The following is a 17,406-nucleotide window of genomic DNA, read 5'->3' on the forward strand; positions in this document are numbered from 1 at the left end:
ATTGTGCAAATGTACTGTTTATAAGGCTGGGAAAACCCACAGTCAGCTGAGACTGAAGATGTCACATGGATGAGTGACGAAACATTTCTCTCACTGCTGCGTCCAGATGAACAGAATCACCTTTATGGGACTTACTGGATCTTGTCTTTTCTTCAGATGAGCCAGGGCCACTGCTGTCAAAGGATGATTTTTATCTCTATCTGCAGGAATTCATATTTAGTGGCATTGCTCTGATCTGGGTCCTTCCCTTCCACATGCATAGGAGGGAAGCGCAATGCAAGGACATCAACAGCAAGACCCCAGCACTGAGCACAACAGGCAACGATAAAAACAAATATAGTGATGATTGAGTCAGACACAGCATCAAAGGAGGAGCTAGGGTAGAAGTGGGTTGCTTTGCAGCTTGCAGCAAACACGGTCAGGCTGAAGCGGCTTAAATAGTGCGACCTCTTTCAGATTTCGACACATAGAAGAATAATCGAGCCATCAACTGTTGTGGGCTGACACTGAGACCAGTTGATCTGCCTGGATTACACCATACTTGACTTCATGGTCTACCAGAATTCACTCATCCCGTCCGCTGTCATGCCGTACTATAAAATGTCAGCTGTGTGTTTACCAGATTCACTGGACTCTGATCTGGACGGCTGCCATTCATTCAACTGTTTTATTAGTGTACACATAAAACAAACACACACAAGCAAGCAGCGCCACCACGTCAGGACTGACATCTGCTCTCAGACCCACTTTATGGTTGCAGTGTATACTGAGCATGTGTGAAACCAGGCTGTTAAGAGCTCTGCTTCCATATTTGTACCATATGTGTTTATTTGTATTTTGGGATCTTTGTGTACATGTCAGTTGGTGTCAGTGATTAATGAGCGTAATCCACTTCCTTATTTCTATAATAAGAAAAGAAAACATAATAACATCATATAAATTTCTCCTCTGTATCCGAGCCATTCAGCTCCATAAATAGACTAATAAACGCATAAACTAGCTACAGAGAGGGCGGTGAAAGGTTTTTATGCACACCAAATAAATACAATACATTTGAATATGATGTAACTATGAAAATATTGAAAGCTATTTGAATGTAGGCTGTACTTGGACAAAACTTATTAGTCTTTGTTTTTTCTGTTCACTTTTGCTAATCTTTTTAAAGGTAAATACCCAATTAATATGTCCTAAATAATGACTGAACAATGAAATTTCTGAATTTCACGGCAGTCCACTTCAGTCCTGTTGAAGTGTTTTAGGTGGGAAAAGTGGTGGACTGGCCAACCAAAGTGCCATTCTTTAATTCACCTGATTATATAATGTAAATATTAAACTGATCTATTAATATGATTTCTGACTAGCTTGTCTGACACACCTAGGTACTGTAGTTCACTGATAACCACCAATCTGACCCACTGCATGACTCAGATACAGCATTATATGGCGCTTCCGTATCTGCCCTTTGAAAACACTCATCAATACACTTCTTTACTCACTTATTGTATGCTTAAAACGTTCAAACAGCCACTGTGGGATCAATACTAGGATTTGCACACAACACACACACAGTTACTGCTCAGGTGGTCCAGGTTTGCTTCCCGAGTTTTCCCTCAGTTCACAGCTTCAGCCTGTGACAGGGACATCACTGTCTCACTCTGATAACATGGAGCAGCTTAATGTTTAGCCCAAGACCCACGCACATGCACACACACACACACACTAGAGAGCTAAGAGATTACAAAGGCACAGAGACCCATATGCCGACAAGCAATGGAGACGAGTAAACTCAATGTGAGGCGAATGCGAGGTAACGATCAAGGTGAGTTATAACAGCTAACAGCATTTTAAAATGTGTAATGACTGAAAAAGAAAAAACTTTCAGGATTGAGGTGGCGTTACCTGCCACTGCATCTTTATTTCAGCTGCACTGAGTGAAGAAGCGAAGTGATGGAGTTTAATTCTGTGCAGATGGTAAATTATTACTGATTGTATTGACTGAGAAAAATAATTGACCGTGAAAGTCGCCTAGCTGATATTAATAGCAAAGTGAAAACTTGTTGAAGTCAGTCCAAGCCTTTAATTTGCTAAGTAGGGCTATTAGCCTGTTAATCCACATAAGAGCCTGTCAACTGTGCTGCGTGGCCTGAGAATGAGCGGGTGAATTCATTCTGAACTTGTGATAGTGTAAGGAGCAAAATTCAACAAAATTTTCTTTCTCTTAAAATTTTGCGATTTGTTTTTTTATCAGGACAGGAAAATGCTGGCAAGGTAGATTAACGTTAAACATGGTGTTTAATATATTAATAGACTTAACTTCGACACCTGTTCAAGCAATTACGAAAACAGGATTTATTGCTTAGACTTTACAATTTCATGAAAGAGAGTGTTGGCTAATGTAATTAGGAAGGAAGGAAAATGTCTTTAAAACAGACTTTTATCCATAAATAACTTTAGATTTTCCACAAGGATATCTGTTTACTTTTCAGAGCAGGAAGCTATTTCCATCTATGGTTGAAGTAATTAAACATTTCATTTTTTTCTGATTTTGATCAGCCTGATACAACCCAAAACTGACGTAACGTGTTATAAAAGTCAGCAATTATTATTATTTTTATTTTTACTCTGTATAAAATCTTTAAAATAAAAACACTTTATGGGCAATTGGCTGTCAAAGTCATTCTTGTCTGTGCAGAGCAAACATTAGAAGTGAACTGAATTTATTAGGTTGACAGGTAGACAGACAACTCTAAGAAAAGGGTGCTCCAGGCAAAGAAATAGTCTGACAGCTTTTTTTAATATTTCAACTGTTGAACAAATTAAACAAATAGAAGTTCACACCTCTGACAGCACTAGTGCCGAATTCAATTAAATTTTTGTGCCAAATCACAACAACAGGCACCTCTAGGTACTTTGCATTATAACGTAAAACCATACAAAAACAGAGAGAAATCGGTGGAACAGTCGTACTGCTAAGCTGAGCTAAATATCTGGATGCCCTCGATATTTACAGCAAAGAAATGGGAGCACTCATCTAATTTATTCTCATCATTTATTAGCCCAGGCTTAATCTGTGCACTCTAAACTATTAAAAATCTTAAGTAAAAAGTTATTTGGAAAACTACACATATTAAATAGTTTAAGAAAAGACGAAAACATCCAATAATTTCTGTTTCTTTCTAACAGGTATTGTTGAAAATGACTTCCCAGCAGAACCACATGGCAGCAGCCCTGCCCGACCTGTTTCTGCTCTTGTTCGTCTCTACGTGTATGCGCTGCATGGCTGCCTCTGCGAGGTGGCCTTCACTGCTGTGTGGGACTGGTGCAGCACCCAGGACAGGAGGCTGGCAGGCCACAGCAGTCTGTGGGCACTGCCCATGTATGCCACAGCAATCTATGTCATGGAGAGGCTGAGGGCCCTGATGCTCGCTCAGAATCACCCACTGACTGTGCGGCTCATGCTCTACACTGTTTTCATCTACCTGTGGGAGTTCAGCTGGGGTGTGGGGCTTAGTTTGTTGGGAGCCTGTCCATGGGACTACTCAGGCCATAGGTACAACCTGGGAGGACTGATAACTCTGGACTATGCACTTCCCTGGGCTGTGGCTGCATATATAGCAGAACAGCATGTGATCAGGCACACTTTAAGAATAAGACTGCATAACTGAACTGCTGTTGTGACGATCTGGACTCATGTGCTTCCAAAACACTTAACGAATTAATTTCGTATCAATTATATTGAAAGTAACTATTCTGTTGTTTTTAGCAGGATAATAAACCTGACTGTGTAAGTACATTAAAGGAGTAGTCTTGGTTTTGGAAAATAAGATGACAATAAGTCTTTACACAAAGCCACAGATATGAATTGGCCCGGACACTTGGAAAAATAAAATATTATGAAGAAACAGCAGGTGTAGTTTTAAAGTAAAGTGAATAAAAACAGAAAGAATGATCACCAATGAGCTTTGAACTATTGAGAAAGTGAAGCCAGCTTTTTTTAATCCTTTGATCTTTTCCCTGGATTACTCACGCTAAGCTAAAATAATCCAATCACTTAATACAGTCAACACTCACCTTTTTATATCTTTGCTTTAAAAAGCAGTTTTATTTTAAACATTTAGCCTCATTGAAAGTAGAAGAAATTACAGCAATCTATTTTCTCAGTGCAACATAAATACTCTTTGTAGCTTCAAGGCCAAATTCATGCATGTAAGCAAACGAGGAACTGTCCAAATATTTCATCCTTTAGAAAGATTGTTTAAAACAGCTTGTACCGATTTGCAATGAGGAAGTTACTCTATGTATTAAAAAGAACTGAACAATAACAGCACACGTGGTTCAGCACATGTGGGTGCACATGCAATTACACAAAGACAAACATAGATTTACGCTCTGTCTATGCACACGCAGACCTATTTAAGTGTCTACAGATAATGTGAGACAAAGCGTCCTGCAAAGTAGTAGATGGGAGCAAAATGAAAAACAGGAGATGTCCACAAATATAGCTAAATGCTGAAAAGTAGGCATCAGAACAGAAACTAGTTAGTCAAAAACACAAACACGTACCCTGTGCTGTGATTGGTGCCTTCCTGGTAACGTGTTTTGCTGGTGCACCTGAAGCAGTAAAATTCTGAATTCAAACAAGCTCAAATTTCAGCACTGGGGATAAATAAAATAGTAGACAAAACCTAATAAGTGGGCTTTAAATTATCTTCATATATGACAATAACATCATTAAGCTTATGCACTACCACCCCCAAAGTATCTGGAAGAATTCAAATCTTTATTGAAAGGCTCTTTCAGACTGTCGACTGAAGGCTAATTACACTGCTGATTTATAAAGTGTCACCAGTTCTTAAATGTCAGCTTTGTAAGACATGACAAATGTAGGTGGTTGAAAAGCAGAAGACAAGTACTCAACCAATCAGAACTGTCCAGTGCAGCAAGCTCCACACCCATGGTTCCCATTACTTATTAATAAATATTGCCCCACCTAGCTGGAACGTTTTATTGCAGGGCAACGTTCCTGGATCTTAATTTATAGCTTACATGTCCATGGGAAAAGTTTCTGCAGTGAAAACGATTCAGAAAATGTTCATTAAAAAAAATATTTGTATTTATTTTTTTAGTCTGGGTGCCATCGATAATTATGACTGGCATCTCACAGCCAAATGTGCTTTGAACTCATTTCCAGTCATTTGTGCAGTACTGGGGGAAATCCCGTACTCCATTAAACAGTGATGATTAAATCTGGCAAGCTGAAGTTGGCACCTATCAGCAGTGTCATCTGACAACAAGGCTGCGTTCCTGATACTCGTTGAAACTTGTGTTTTTAAGTCCTTTCAGCCACTGGGACTGAAGTTTATGAGTGACAGTCATCTTGCAAGGAAAGCACATATTTTTATTTCTATAGATATTTATTTATTTTTCTCTCAGCCATTTTAGCCAACCTGCTATTCCATTTTAAGATAAAACCTCTTCTCACTAACACTCTGGTATTCATCTCCTTTTTTATGTTGCAGCTTTTGAGCCGGGTCGTAACAGCACTCACGTACAATTACATCTGATAGGAGAGTACAGTTTTCACATTCTTTAATCACTTTTATTGCAGGGTTTACATCATTTAGTCTTTATGTGTTAGTCCATGAAATGCTTCTCAGTGAGCAGGACAGCACTTTCTAATACAGATGTGACTTAGAGTTCATGCTTGGGTTGACGAGTATTTAATGATTGAGGGTATCAATTAATACAGCTACAAGTAAGAAAAGTAAAAAGAGATAAATAATTTTTACATGAAGATTTGCTCACTTTAATGAATGCTACAGCGCTCTATTCATTTTTAGAATCACAGTGGCAACACTTTGAAGTCTATGTGATGGTTTTAAACTTTGTTTTGTGTTCAAACATAACCTTAAAAGAAAAATTGCTCTTTTTAAGAAAATAATTTATCTTATTATGTGGGACTGTAGCCTAAGGGTCATACTGGTAACTGGTAAATATGTCACAGTGTATTTCAGGACATGCTATTGAGTAACATGAAAAGAATATAAAAAAGCAGCATAACAAATTACTTTTTACTGGGAAGTAATCAAATTCATTTCTTTTAAGTAATTGTAAAACTAACACTAGATATGACCGTAATGTTATTAAACAGAATTAATTTGGTTACAAAAATCCAAACAAAGCATTGGGTTTGGCTCCAAAACTGTCAGTCTGCTGATTGACGTGAACAGACGTGAACAGGCAGCCTGCTAAGGAGTCAAATTCCTGTTAGCTTGGTGTTTCAGTTCACTACTGTGTTTTCAGGAACTATTCAAATTTTATTCAAGGGGCTAAAAGGTTTATGAAACAGCAACAGGTTCTACATGTCAGTTTTGTAAGCAACTACACAAAATGTGTAGGTGGCTATGAAGCAGTTCGTTGGAAAAGTTCATCTGACAACAACGTTGTGTTTCTGATACCTGTTGAAACTTGTGTTTTTAAGTCATTACAGACACTAGAAATGCAGTTTATGAGTGACAGCCAGCTTACAAGGAAAGGGCAAATGCTCAGACTGCATGTTTTTATATATGCATTTCACTCTCACATAAAATTACATGTAGTGATTGATGAATGCAAGAATATAGCATCATCATTGTTCATTACTACTGTCTACTGTCTACCCTTACTACATGGTCTATGCTACTTACTGTATTTGTTTTATACATAAAATACTTTCAGTTTTTCGAGCTCATTTAAATAATTCGAGCTCCTCTCCCAGCATATGTTTCAATGCAGGTGTGATTTGACGGTTGATGCTTAAGGTCTCTTCCTCTCTGGGTTTTGGATCACAACCAAGGCGACAGTCCCCTCAGCTCTCTGCCACTGGTATCTACGACAGAGAAAGTCACTGCATGTAAATCTGGAGAGTTCACTTTCAACACGTTTGATCCAATAATTTGTACACTGAGTGAAAGAGTTTGTGATTTACAGACAACTTGATATTGACTTACTGGCTCTGCTCGGGAATGAGCAAACTGTCTCCTGCAGAGAGACTGAACTCCTGCTCATTCATAGTCACTGTAGAAGATCCCTCCTAAGAAAGACATGTAGAAGAAGAAGGGAGATTTACATGTGCGTCCAGGGACAGACTGTTGGGACAGACTCTGCATACATACCAACTGCCAAACCCACACATCAGTTTGGGGTGTTGTCATCTCTGTGAGTCCAGGTCCGAACACCATCGCCTGTTGGGGAGGCAGTAAAAATAGTCTTGCTTATCACTATCATTATCTACAACACGTCTAGTCTCGTTCTGTTATTTCAACAATAATGATACCTTTGACTTCAAAACATCCTTTCTGCCGGATAGACCTTACTATACAGTTGTGGTCAGAAGTTTACAGACACTCATCATGGGCATGTAATTTTGTCATAGTAATTTTGTTCCAGTAGTTTCCAGTTCAGGGTAGGCTCGTGCCTCTGTGGCCCCTGGGTTGTCCCTGAAAGTCCTAGCCAATACCCTCTCATGTGAGGGAGACAATTTGTGTCTTCTTGTGGTGGCACACACATTAAACCTGTACTTACAAATATTTATTTAAGGTGTGATCTTACAATCTACAGTTACTTAGTGCTTTCAAACAAGTCCTGTTTATACTGGCAAAAAGAAACAACCATTGCCAGCAGTCAACCATGATGACAAGAAGCTCGTCTTAAAGGACAATGCAGAACCTTCAGGATTGCTTATTAAAAGAAATAAGTGAATGCATGTTTATATTTGAGTGTGTATGTATACGTTTGACCCTGCGTGGATTTAAGAAAAATATTTTGGGTTTTTTTAAGTAATTAAAGATGTGTGCTGTGCAATCATTCCACTTTGGTTTTCATGATTCAAAGAAATCATGAAAACCAAAATTGTAACTACATATGAGTGCAGGCCTAAATGAAATGTTTTACTGAAAATGACTGAAAACAACCCTGATCAACCATCTCATATAAGATCAGTACCTGACACTAGGTTTCTTACCTCAGTCTCAAACTGAGCTCCGAACATGTCGATGGGCCTGCCATTCCCCAAAGATGGCCTCTGTTTTTCCAGCCAGTCTTTGAAGGAGAAGGGCGTCATCACATTCATGATGTTCAGCTGGAACGGAGGTTCCCTGAAGACTTCATCTATCCATCCAATAATAAACATTGACACCAGTTCAAACTTTATAGGGACTTACAATTTCTTCTGAACAACTCACTTGGATCAGGTTTCCCCGTTTTGCACTGCTTGGATGCCATGAACCTGAAAGTAAAATACAGTCAAGTCAACATACTTAAAAGAAAGAGCAGGATCTAAGTATGGCTTGTAAAAATTAAAAGATGCCTTACTCCTTGATTATTGGCACCAGCTGGGTTCCTAGATCCTGACAGTAGAACCATTTTTCAAATAGGATGTTAGTGGTGTTGTCTACATAGTACCTGAGAGCACAAATACATGCTAACATAAAAATCTGAATTGAAGAATTGTTTTTTGGGGTTTGGGGGTTTTTTTGTTTGCTTTTTTTTTGTGTTTCACTAAGATCTAAGACTCAATTCAATAAAATTTTTATTTATCTATTGTAAGACCCTACAATAAAACAGAACAAAGTAGCTGCTGATGAAGATAGCCACTTAATTAAATCCAAGGCATCACTTAACATTTAACATTTATATATAAAAAATGTAGCCAGTGGTGTAAATACATATCATTAAAGGTTTATTTGTTCAAATAATAAATCATTAAGCAAAATGTGCTGGGTATAATCTGAAGTATACCAGCCCCTTAAATTTTATTTGACCAGATTCGATAAAGTTAAACATTTTACACTGTACTTATTTTTGTTCTTGCTTGTACTTGAAAATTGATTAATTAATTAAAGTAGTTTAAGTCAACATTTTGGGCATACATTTTTGTGAGTGTAGTTTTAAGTCTTACTTGATACAGCATGCTGTCTATTTAGTGAATTATGGTCCTGTATAGAGAAAAACAGACAATAAGGAGAGTATGGCCAGCTTGTGATTTATGGAGGGTCAGGAGTGCCAGAATGAATTCATTAAATATGCCATTAAATAATTAATTAAATGCCCATTCATTTTATTCAAAACACTTAATAAATTATTTATTTCAATTGTAATTAATTAATGACACGTTTAATTAATGAATTATATATTTAATTAAGTATTTATTTATTTCACATTTTAATTAATCATTGACACAACTGATTATTTATTCACTTGTGTATTTATTTAATGATTTTGGCACTCCTGGCCCTCCAAAGTGATTGACATGGGGACTCTGTCAAATCCCCGAAATGCTGCTGTAATTTGATTATGTTGTCAGATTTGAATTTGATTTTATTTGTTGTAAAAATGTAAATTTGTTACATACTTACAAGGTAAACATTAAAGTTTACATCGAATCTGGTCAAATAAAATATATTTAACTGGTTTACAGTTTATACCACACGTTTTCTTTACTGATCTCTGATAAACCTCTTTTTATGTCAGTTGAGGTTTACTTAAAATTAGTGCCTTGTATTTATGAGGGCAAAAAATCTTTTTTTTTAAGTGCAGCTGTGATTTTTCTGTGATTTTTCTGATCATTTTCCGCTGTCAACAACTCTCTAAGAAAAAATGCAGAAGATCGAAACTACAGCAGTGAACCTCAGGCAGTCGGTTTCAGTGAGCAGTCTTCTCCTTTCCATCACCAAGCCCACGGTGTTAGCCTGTCTCTGGGGGGAGTGAGGGATCCGAGCTGGCAGCAGAAACATCTAAAATTTGAGACAAAAAGTAGTGAAATGCACAGTGAAGAAGATTCACCTGAGATAAAGCTTATTGCACAAGCTTGCTGTGCTTCCTTATTTTTATCAGCAGAGAGCGATGGGAACTGGAGCAGAAAAATAGTTTCCAGGAGGGTTTAGTGCAGCTGTCTATCTCAACTAGCATTTGAGATAAAATATTTATAAATATTTTTTATTCCTGTTTTGAAAGATGACTAAATAATTTCTGTTTTCTGTTAAATAAGTATCTTACTACAAATTTAGAGCTAACACACTACATTGTGGGGGGTCTAAGAGACCTGGGCCCATCCCGACTGGCTGTGAGAAGTATTTTCTTAGATATTATCTTCAGTTACTAAATGTGGTTTTGTTTGTGTTTTTGTTTTTTTAGTACAGAGCTTTTATGATGTTATCACGGAACAATTTTCTGACTATTCACTACAGCCCGTTTCACATTTACAAACACGTGTTAAATCTGAGCAGCGCATCGCGGTTGAGCACAATGTGAAAAAACTTTCCTCTACTTTATTTGGACGCTGCTGTAGACGCCTCAGGTTGTGACATGGGTTACTGAACTTGTATGACTTCCTTATGTTTAAAAGATATTTACACCAGTCTCAGCGGGGAAAACCCAATTGTTAACAAATAATTTTTCGCAGGTTTTTTCCTCCTTTTCACAGAAGGAGTATTCTCCAGGGTCTGTCAGTGCAAAATGGGAGGAAGGGGCTACAGCAGGCAAGTCAATGCATCAAATATATTTTCTATTGAATGTAAAAAAAAATGTGGAGAATAAATGGCTGTTTGAGCTGAAAATTTCAGTAAAGTTCAGTGACTCTGCAGCGCAGCGCACCGCTCTCTCTGCTGCTCTCTCACTCATCTGATATTTAATTACAATCTCTTTGTTTAAGTGAATGGACGGCCTGTCTCAGTCTTCACAATTAATAATGATGGATTGGGAATTGTTTTCTTAATCTCTTCATACGTGTGTAGCAGAAGTATTAAAAATAATAATCTGTGCAATTAAAAGGCCCAGACCAAATTACTCTGTACCCATCCAGAGGTAGAATCCTGCAGCTCCTCTTGCACAAACAGCTTAATTAATGCTTTTTTTAAAAGTGTTCCTTATTTTTTATGCAACTTTACAGTTAAATTCTATCTGAATGAATGTGTGAGTATTTGTGCACAGCAAAGGTAAGAAGCAGAAACATAAAAGTTTAGAGCTTACCTCTCCCTCTTTGATGTGTACATCCTTGTGTTTACCATTTTCAATCACCTTCAGACACATGTCCCCCTTCAACTGGTAGAATAACTACTTAATACAGAGAAAGAAAACAAAGAATGGCAGTGGGTTAAATACATGTCATAGATATTTATTTGCAGGCATCAGCAGGTACTTCAGTTGTTAAAAGCTGTTAGTCACAATTAACATAAAGAAATCTCAGACCAACCAGTCAAAGCTCAGTCTGGGTAATGTAGGTGGCAGGAAGAAGAAAGTACATCAATACTGAAAGAACCAAGAGGGAGATATAACACAGAGTGTCCCAAATGCAAGGAATCAAATGTCAATATTATGTTTAGCTTCTTGATATTTCTTAAAGGGCAGTGAATCCTTTCAACTACTTTAGTCAAAAGTATTTCCATTGGCAGAAATGTACACAGTCCGTGTTTCATGTTAGGAACAAAAAGATCCTACACTGATTACTGGAAATCAAAATTATTGACCTAGAGAGGTCTGAATTCAAAGACATGCTGAGAATCACATGAAAAAACAATGCAGCAGGCTAGTCCAATTTACCAAATTTTATTGCAGCAAATCAATCAAATGGTCCTCAGTAGTTTGTATGGACTCCACAGGCATGTATGCATGCGTGAAAATGTCAGGCATGCTCCTAGTGAGACGGCGGATGGTGTCCTAGAAGGTCTGGACCAGGAAATCACTGAGCTCCTGAACAGTGTGAGGTGCAACCTGGTGGCATCAAATGGACCAAAACACGATGTCCCAGAGGTGAGCATCGGGGCCAGTAAGTGGTCATTCTTTCATTCTCTCTGCCTGGACGCTCTCACCACATGAAGCCAGCTGGGTATTGTCATGCACGAAGAGCAACTCAGACCTTCCGTGGCCCTGTCAAGCTCTCCTAGAAAAACTGCCTGTCTCTGTGCTGGGAGACACAGCAAACCTTATGGCAATGCCACATATTGCTGTGTCATCCTTGAGGAGTTTAACTACCTCAAGAACTACCTCTGTAGGGTCCAGACATCACCTTCCTTTAATTTTTTTTGAGCAGCATATTTACCAACATGGTACCAGAACATGGCTCTGTTCTGGTACCACCTTGCTAATCCATGAAAACTGAAAAGTCAGAGGTGGGTAGAGCAGCAGCAGGACCCCTAATAGAACAGGCTTTAATGACAAGAAAATGACAGTTACAAAGTCAGATACATGAAAGAAGCAGATGGAAGGGAGGTGGGTGGCAAAGTGGCTTGCAGATGTGTAGCAACTGACAAAGCAGCTTAAATAGAGCACCACATATGAGATAGCCATATATGTGATGTGTGGATTGTATCAGCTGAGCCTTCAGCTGATATGAGTGGGCATATCTTGGAACTGCAGCTGACCTTGACTTCATGGCCTGTTTGAACAAAAATCATGTTTAGATTCACAAACAAAGAGCTCATACGTGACTCTGATTCAGCTGAGTGTGATGCAGTTGGTGTTCAGCAAGAAGCACGACAACAGTCTCCAGGATGTAGGCACACGTTTCTTTCTCAGTGATTAAGAGGAGAGTCACTCAACAAAAAATGTATGGATAATCAAATAATGAGCCTCAATTAAAATCAAAGGAAGAAAACTCGTAAAAAATAATAATAATAATAATAATAATAACACTCATGAGCCAAACCAGAAGCTTATCTTCCTGTGTTATGACATAAATATTTATGACAGTCAGATTCCTCAGACTGCCTCAGGGTTTTAGTGGGTTTTGTTTTGTTTTTCTTTTTTTTTTTTCACAATCCGCCAAGTGCATCAAAACTTACTGGATGATTTCTAATCTAATCTAATCTTTCTTTCTTTCTTTCTTTCTAAGAGTTGGGACTTCGCCTTGTAATCGGAAGGTTGCCGGTTCGAGCCCCGGCTCGGACAGTCTCGGTCGTTGTGTCCTTGGGCAAGACACTTCACCCGTTGCCTACTGGTGGTGGTCAGAGCGCCCGGTGGCGCCAGTGTTCGGCAGCCTCGCCTCTGTCAGTGCGCCCCAGGGTGGCTGTGGCTACAATGTAGCTTGCCATCACCAGTGTGTGAATGTGTGTGTGAATGGGTGGATGACTGGTTGTGTAAGCGCTTTGGGGTCCTTAGGGACTAGTAAAGCGCTATACAAATACAGGCCATTTACCATTCTTTCTTTTTTTAAACACAAACGCTGTTATAAGAACTGTAGTTTCCATAGAATTATTTTATATTAAATCATGATTCAGTAGCAGTGAATGTTTAATGTTGTGAAAGTGGCTGTCAGCTGACACACTTTATACTTTGACACAGAAGCAAGGAAAACCAGTAGCAGCAGCTGTCCAAAATAGCCTAACCAAGCATTGCAACACTTTGGTGGAATTTGCCCTAAAAGGACAAATGAAGCAACTTTGCAGAAAACTGTTAATGTTGTCTTTTGTATTAAATTGCAGGTTCCTCTGCTTTCATAGTCCATGTGTGTTGCTGGAATGAGGAAAAAAGGAGACTAGTCCACCTCTCACCTCCTCCCCTTCCTCTATGTGATAATCCTTCCTGGTGTTAGGGCCTCCGACAAACATGACAAGCAGCTGGGAGAAGTGCCTGAGACAAAGAGGAATTAAAATCATGTCAGTGCATGCACTGTGTCCTCGCAGTTCAACTGTCTGAATCCTAAGTGTTCAAACTGCCACATAAATTACACATTGCTCAATAATTACAAAACTCAATTCACATTTGCAAAGAATAAAGAGTGAGAGTGCAGCTAAGAGTAAATGTGTTACTTACATGAGTTTGTTGCACACTGGGGGCAGGAATGCATTCTGATTTTCTGCAATCCAGTGTTCCACATTGACCTGAAGAGTACTGCTGTTCATTTTGACGTGATTTGTGCAGCAGAATGAAACCTCTGGGAATGACCTCTCTGTCTGCTGTTATGACTGTTTTAAGCAAGAGGACACATAAAGTACAAAATGCAGAAGTGGGAGTAAGCAAATCGGGGTGGAGCTCGATTTCTTAGCTGGGTTAAAGGTTGTTGTTTAATAAGTAACATCATGCTGTCCTGCAGACCAAATGGAATCTTTTGCAACATGCACAACGCCACGATGGGAGCAGTTTTTACCTGGCCTACACTGTACAAAGGGTATTTGAGGTCTAGTTGAGGTAAAAAATTATTCTCACTCAGTTTTCTGCTTCAGTGTTGGTTGTACATTTTGGTTGAGTTTCAATCAACTTGTAATTAAAGTCTGTTCCTTCAGTTTGCTATTTTTATTTAAGTGAAAGTTGGATTTTCCAACACATCTATGAGGTTTACAAGAGAAAGCAACACTTTTCTCGGGGAAAATGCCTTATTTGTGCCAGAGGTCAAGGGAGAAAAGTCAGACTGCTTTGAGCTGATAGGAAAGAAACAGTAACTGAATAATCATTACAACCAAGGTATGCATGCGGAAGAGCTTCTCTGAACCTAACCCCAACAGGTCGCAGCAGATGGCCCCGTCCCTCCCTGAGCCCGGTTCTGCTGGAGATTTCTTCCTGTTAAAACACAGTTTTTCCTTCCCACTGTCGCCAAAGTGCTTGCTCATAGGGGATCATATGATTGTTGGGTTTTTCGCTATATGTATTATTGTAGGTTCTACCTTGCAATATAAATCGCCTTGAGGCAACTGTTGTTGTGATTTTGCGCTGTATAAATAAAATAAAACTGAATTGAACTGACTGCACAACACACTAAACCTTGAAGATGGGCAGGTTCCACTCATGTTAGTAAGAACAGGAAACTGAGGATAGTTTCTACAAGGTCACCAAAACTGGGCAAAAGAAGATTGGAAATGTGTTCCCTGGTCTTGCTTTCAATATTTGGATAATAGGGTCAGATTTAGGTTAAACAACATGCAAGCATGTATCCAACTGCTGGCAGTGTTTCTTTGAACACTTCGGACCCTTTAGTACCAACTGAGCATCTTTTAAACACGCCAGCCTACCTCATTGTTGCTGACTATTTCCATCCCACACTCTTCACATGGCTCATAACGTGCCATGTCCCAAAGCTCAAGTCATTTCAAACTGGTTTCTTGAAAACCAGAATGAGTTCACTGAGGTCGCCAGATCTCAATCCAGTAGACCACCTTTCACTCCATGGATGTAAAGCCAACAAATCTGCAAAGGCTGTGTGATCCCATTATGTTAATATGGAGTAAACTCTCTGAGAGATGTTTCCAGCATCTTATTGAATCTATGCCATGAAAAGGTAAGGTTGTTTGGTAAGCAACAAGTGGTCCGGTAGTACTAAAGTGAACTGAATAAGGTATCTGATAGGTGTATACGGACTTCAGACCAAAATGGGCTGATGTTCATGTGAATTCCTGCTTGTTTCATCAAGTTAGATTTTGAAAAATGTGTTTTGTAATATTGAAATCAAATTTGTGATTTTGATCCAGTGGAAAAAATACTGAAGGACTTCATGAATTCAGTAGTTACTAGAAATAAGAGTTACAGAAGATGTTAAAACCAAAAATTCACACACTTCTGTCCCTTGAACATGTAATACTGAAACATTTTACTCAATAGATAAAAGACAAGTTCCAGCATTTTTGTAACGTGTTTAACTGAAGAATTTACAAAGAGGGAATTCTAAAGGGTTTACTAACTTTTGAGAATCAATGATGAGTGAAGATGAAAGTCTGTTTGAGATATTTGGTCATGGGCAAAGAATGCACTGACCAATAAAAAGAGTCAAGCTTACATAAAGCCACAAAAACATCCACCACAAAGAAAAGTGAAGTGAAAATGGTAATTTAATCTGTTCAATATCATATCTGCTGTACAAAGTGTGCTTAGAGTTAAGACATTTAATCAACTGATAATCATTTAACCTTCAGTATGAAACCAAAACAATTAACTATGTTATTGACAATGTTTTTGATGCAAGCTCTGTCGTGTTTTCAGTGTTTTCTTGCCAAGATATGTTGAGCAAGATTCATCACAAGAGCAGTTGTTTCTTCCTTTTTGTATTGATTTGTCATGACTAATATATTCTTTGCAGAGGAATTATGAGTTACCAGTGAGCAACAAGTACATCAGTAATTTGAAGTCCAGTGGAATATGAACAAAGAAATCCTTCAAGTGCTGTTCAGAGATATTTAGTAAGTAAAAACCTACCTCCTAGTGGGCCAACTTGAAATGACAATTTTACAAGTAGCTCAAAGAAGTGTATGCTGTAAATTATCGAGAGCATAAATTTTGCTATTGAAACGAAATTTCAGGAAACTAATCAAAATGTAGATAAATGAAGATTTGTACGTGCACACAGTCATGTGGCGTGTTTTAGACAGTAAAAATGTATTTTGTCCAAAAAAAGAGCTCGTGAACATGGTTATACTACTTCTGTTAACCCCGTTCAATAAAAAGCTGCGTCTAGACTAAAGGCACATTTTTACTAGATCCTTTCAAATGCATCATGTTGGTGTGCAGAGGTGTACAAAGTTAAACTACCACTGTCCAAAAACATATTAAACGCACTGTAGATGACTTTAAAGGAATTTCTGGCAGTTTATTCAACGAGTGAAAGTATGTCTTTACACTATGCCATAAACAAAGAAAGACAAGACTTTTATGTATCTATAGTTATTGTAACTAAAGCTATATTTTGTTGCATCTGTTATTCATTGTTTTTTCTGTGAGACGGTTCCCCCTCGTGGTCACAAAGGTAATAAAATATTATCCCAAAACAACAGTTACGCAGTATTTATTTTGTAGACAGACTGTACATAAAGTCAGAACGCGTCTATCAATTACAATTCAAGTAATATTTTTTTAAATGTACTTTTAATTTTATGAAAACTGTTTAAGCGGGGTCATTCAATAAAGGGATAAAGATTTCATTGGTTCTCTTCGTGTGTGTTCTTTTTAACCTATCCTATCACAACCAATATTAGCTTGTGTACACTCACATTAGTTACGTGATCTCTAATCAACGTATTATATATTTTGATACTTAGTCGTTTTGAAGCTTATTATTTATTTAAGTATTGATTATAGTTCATATGTTAGTCCTGAAGATACACTTTTTATTTTAAGTAGAAAATAGGATGTTAGTGCTACCTGCATCCGCTCGTGTTTTGTTGGGCTCATCAGGCTCGGGCCAGGCCTCGGTGGTCACGTGATTTGTGGCCTCACTGAGGCGGTGCCTTCTGCTCAGCGTGCTGCACGCAGACGTTGTCTCAGCAAACACCGTCACATTTGTAATTTGGGGTTCAAAAAATTCCATATAACAATTGGACGTGTGTTTTGCTGCTAGAAACCGAATCGTCTTTGCTTTTTGCGGATTAATTAGATATAAATATTCTTTCAGGGACACGAACCGATATGTTCACTCATAAGAACTAATTCCGGTTCACTGGGAAGCTT

General features: G+C 38.3%; 2 protein-coding genes across 2 annotated transcripts; one reads left to right on the forward strand and one right to left on the reverse strand.

The window, feature by feature from the left end:
- Positions 1-1,716: 1,716 nt before the first annotated feature.
- Positions 1,717-6,104, forward strand: LOC100704446 (transmembrane protein 229b-like). Its single transcript, XM_003452310.5, has 2 exons — positions 1,717-1,819; positions 3,184-6,104. Exons 1-2 carry the CDS (start codon positions 1,771-1,773, stop codon positions 3,663-3,665), a joined length of 531 nt encoding a protein of 176 aa, XP_003452358.1. The 5' UTR covers positions 1,717-1,770; the 3' UTR covers positions 3,666-6,104.
- A 233-nt stretch (positions 6,105-6,337) lies between these two features.
- Positions 6,338-17,230, reverse strand: haao (3-hydroxyanthranilate 3,4-dioxygenase). Its single transcript, XM_003452319.5, has 11 exons — positions 17,101-17,230; positions 13,789-13,940; positions 13,527-13,605; positions 11,008-11,091; positions 9,667-9,773; positions 8,353-8,442; positions 8,223-8,266; positions 8,003-8,148; positions 7,155-7,223; positions 6,990-7,072; positions 6,338-6,868 (listed from the first exon to the last, which is right to left on the reverse strand). Exons 2-11 carry the CDS (start codon positions 13,875-13,877, stop codon positions 6,796-6,798), a joined length of 864 nt encoding a protein of 287 aa, XP_003452367.1. The 5' UTR covers positions 13,878-13,940; positions 17,101-17,230; the 3' UTR covers positions 6,338-6,795.
- Positions 17,231-17,406: the final 176 nt, after the last annotated feature.

Source organism: Oreochromis niloticus, linkage group LG13 (genome assembly GCF_001858045.2).
Source record: "Oreochromis niloticus isolate F11D_XX linkage group LG13, O_niloticus_UMD_NMBU, whole genome shotgun sequence".
In the NCBI taxonomy this organism is placed as follows: Eukaryota; Metazoa; Chordata; class Actinopteri; order Cichliformes; family Cichlidae; genus Oreochromis; species Oreochromis niloticus.

Bases quoted from the DNA above. Each gene is read 5' to 3' on its own strand.
- haao (XM_003452319.5), bottom strand. From the start codon at position 13,877: ATGAACAGCAGTACTCTTCAGGTCAATGTGGAACACTGGATTGCAGAA. The intron at 9,774-11,007 runs GTAAGCTCTAAA...CTCAAATTTTAG, and splicing joins TACACATCAAAGAGGGAGAG to ATGTTTCTGCTGCCAGCTCG. The intron at 7,224-8,002 runs GTAAGAAACCTA...CCTCCCCAACAG, and splicing joins GAGCTCAGTTTGAGACTGAG to GCGATGGTGTTCGGACCTGG.
- LOC100704446 (XM_003452310.5), top strand. From the start codon at position 1,771: ATGGAGACGAGTAAACTCAATGTGAGGCGAATGCGAGGTAACGATCAA. The intron at 1,820-3,183 runs GTGAGTTATAAC...TCTTTCTAACAG, and splicing joins AATGCGAGGTAACGATCAAG to GTATTGTTGAAAATGACTTC.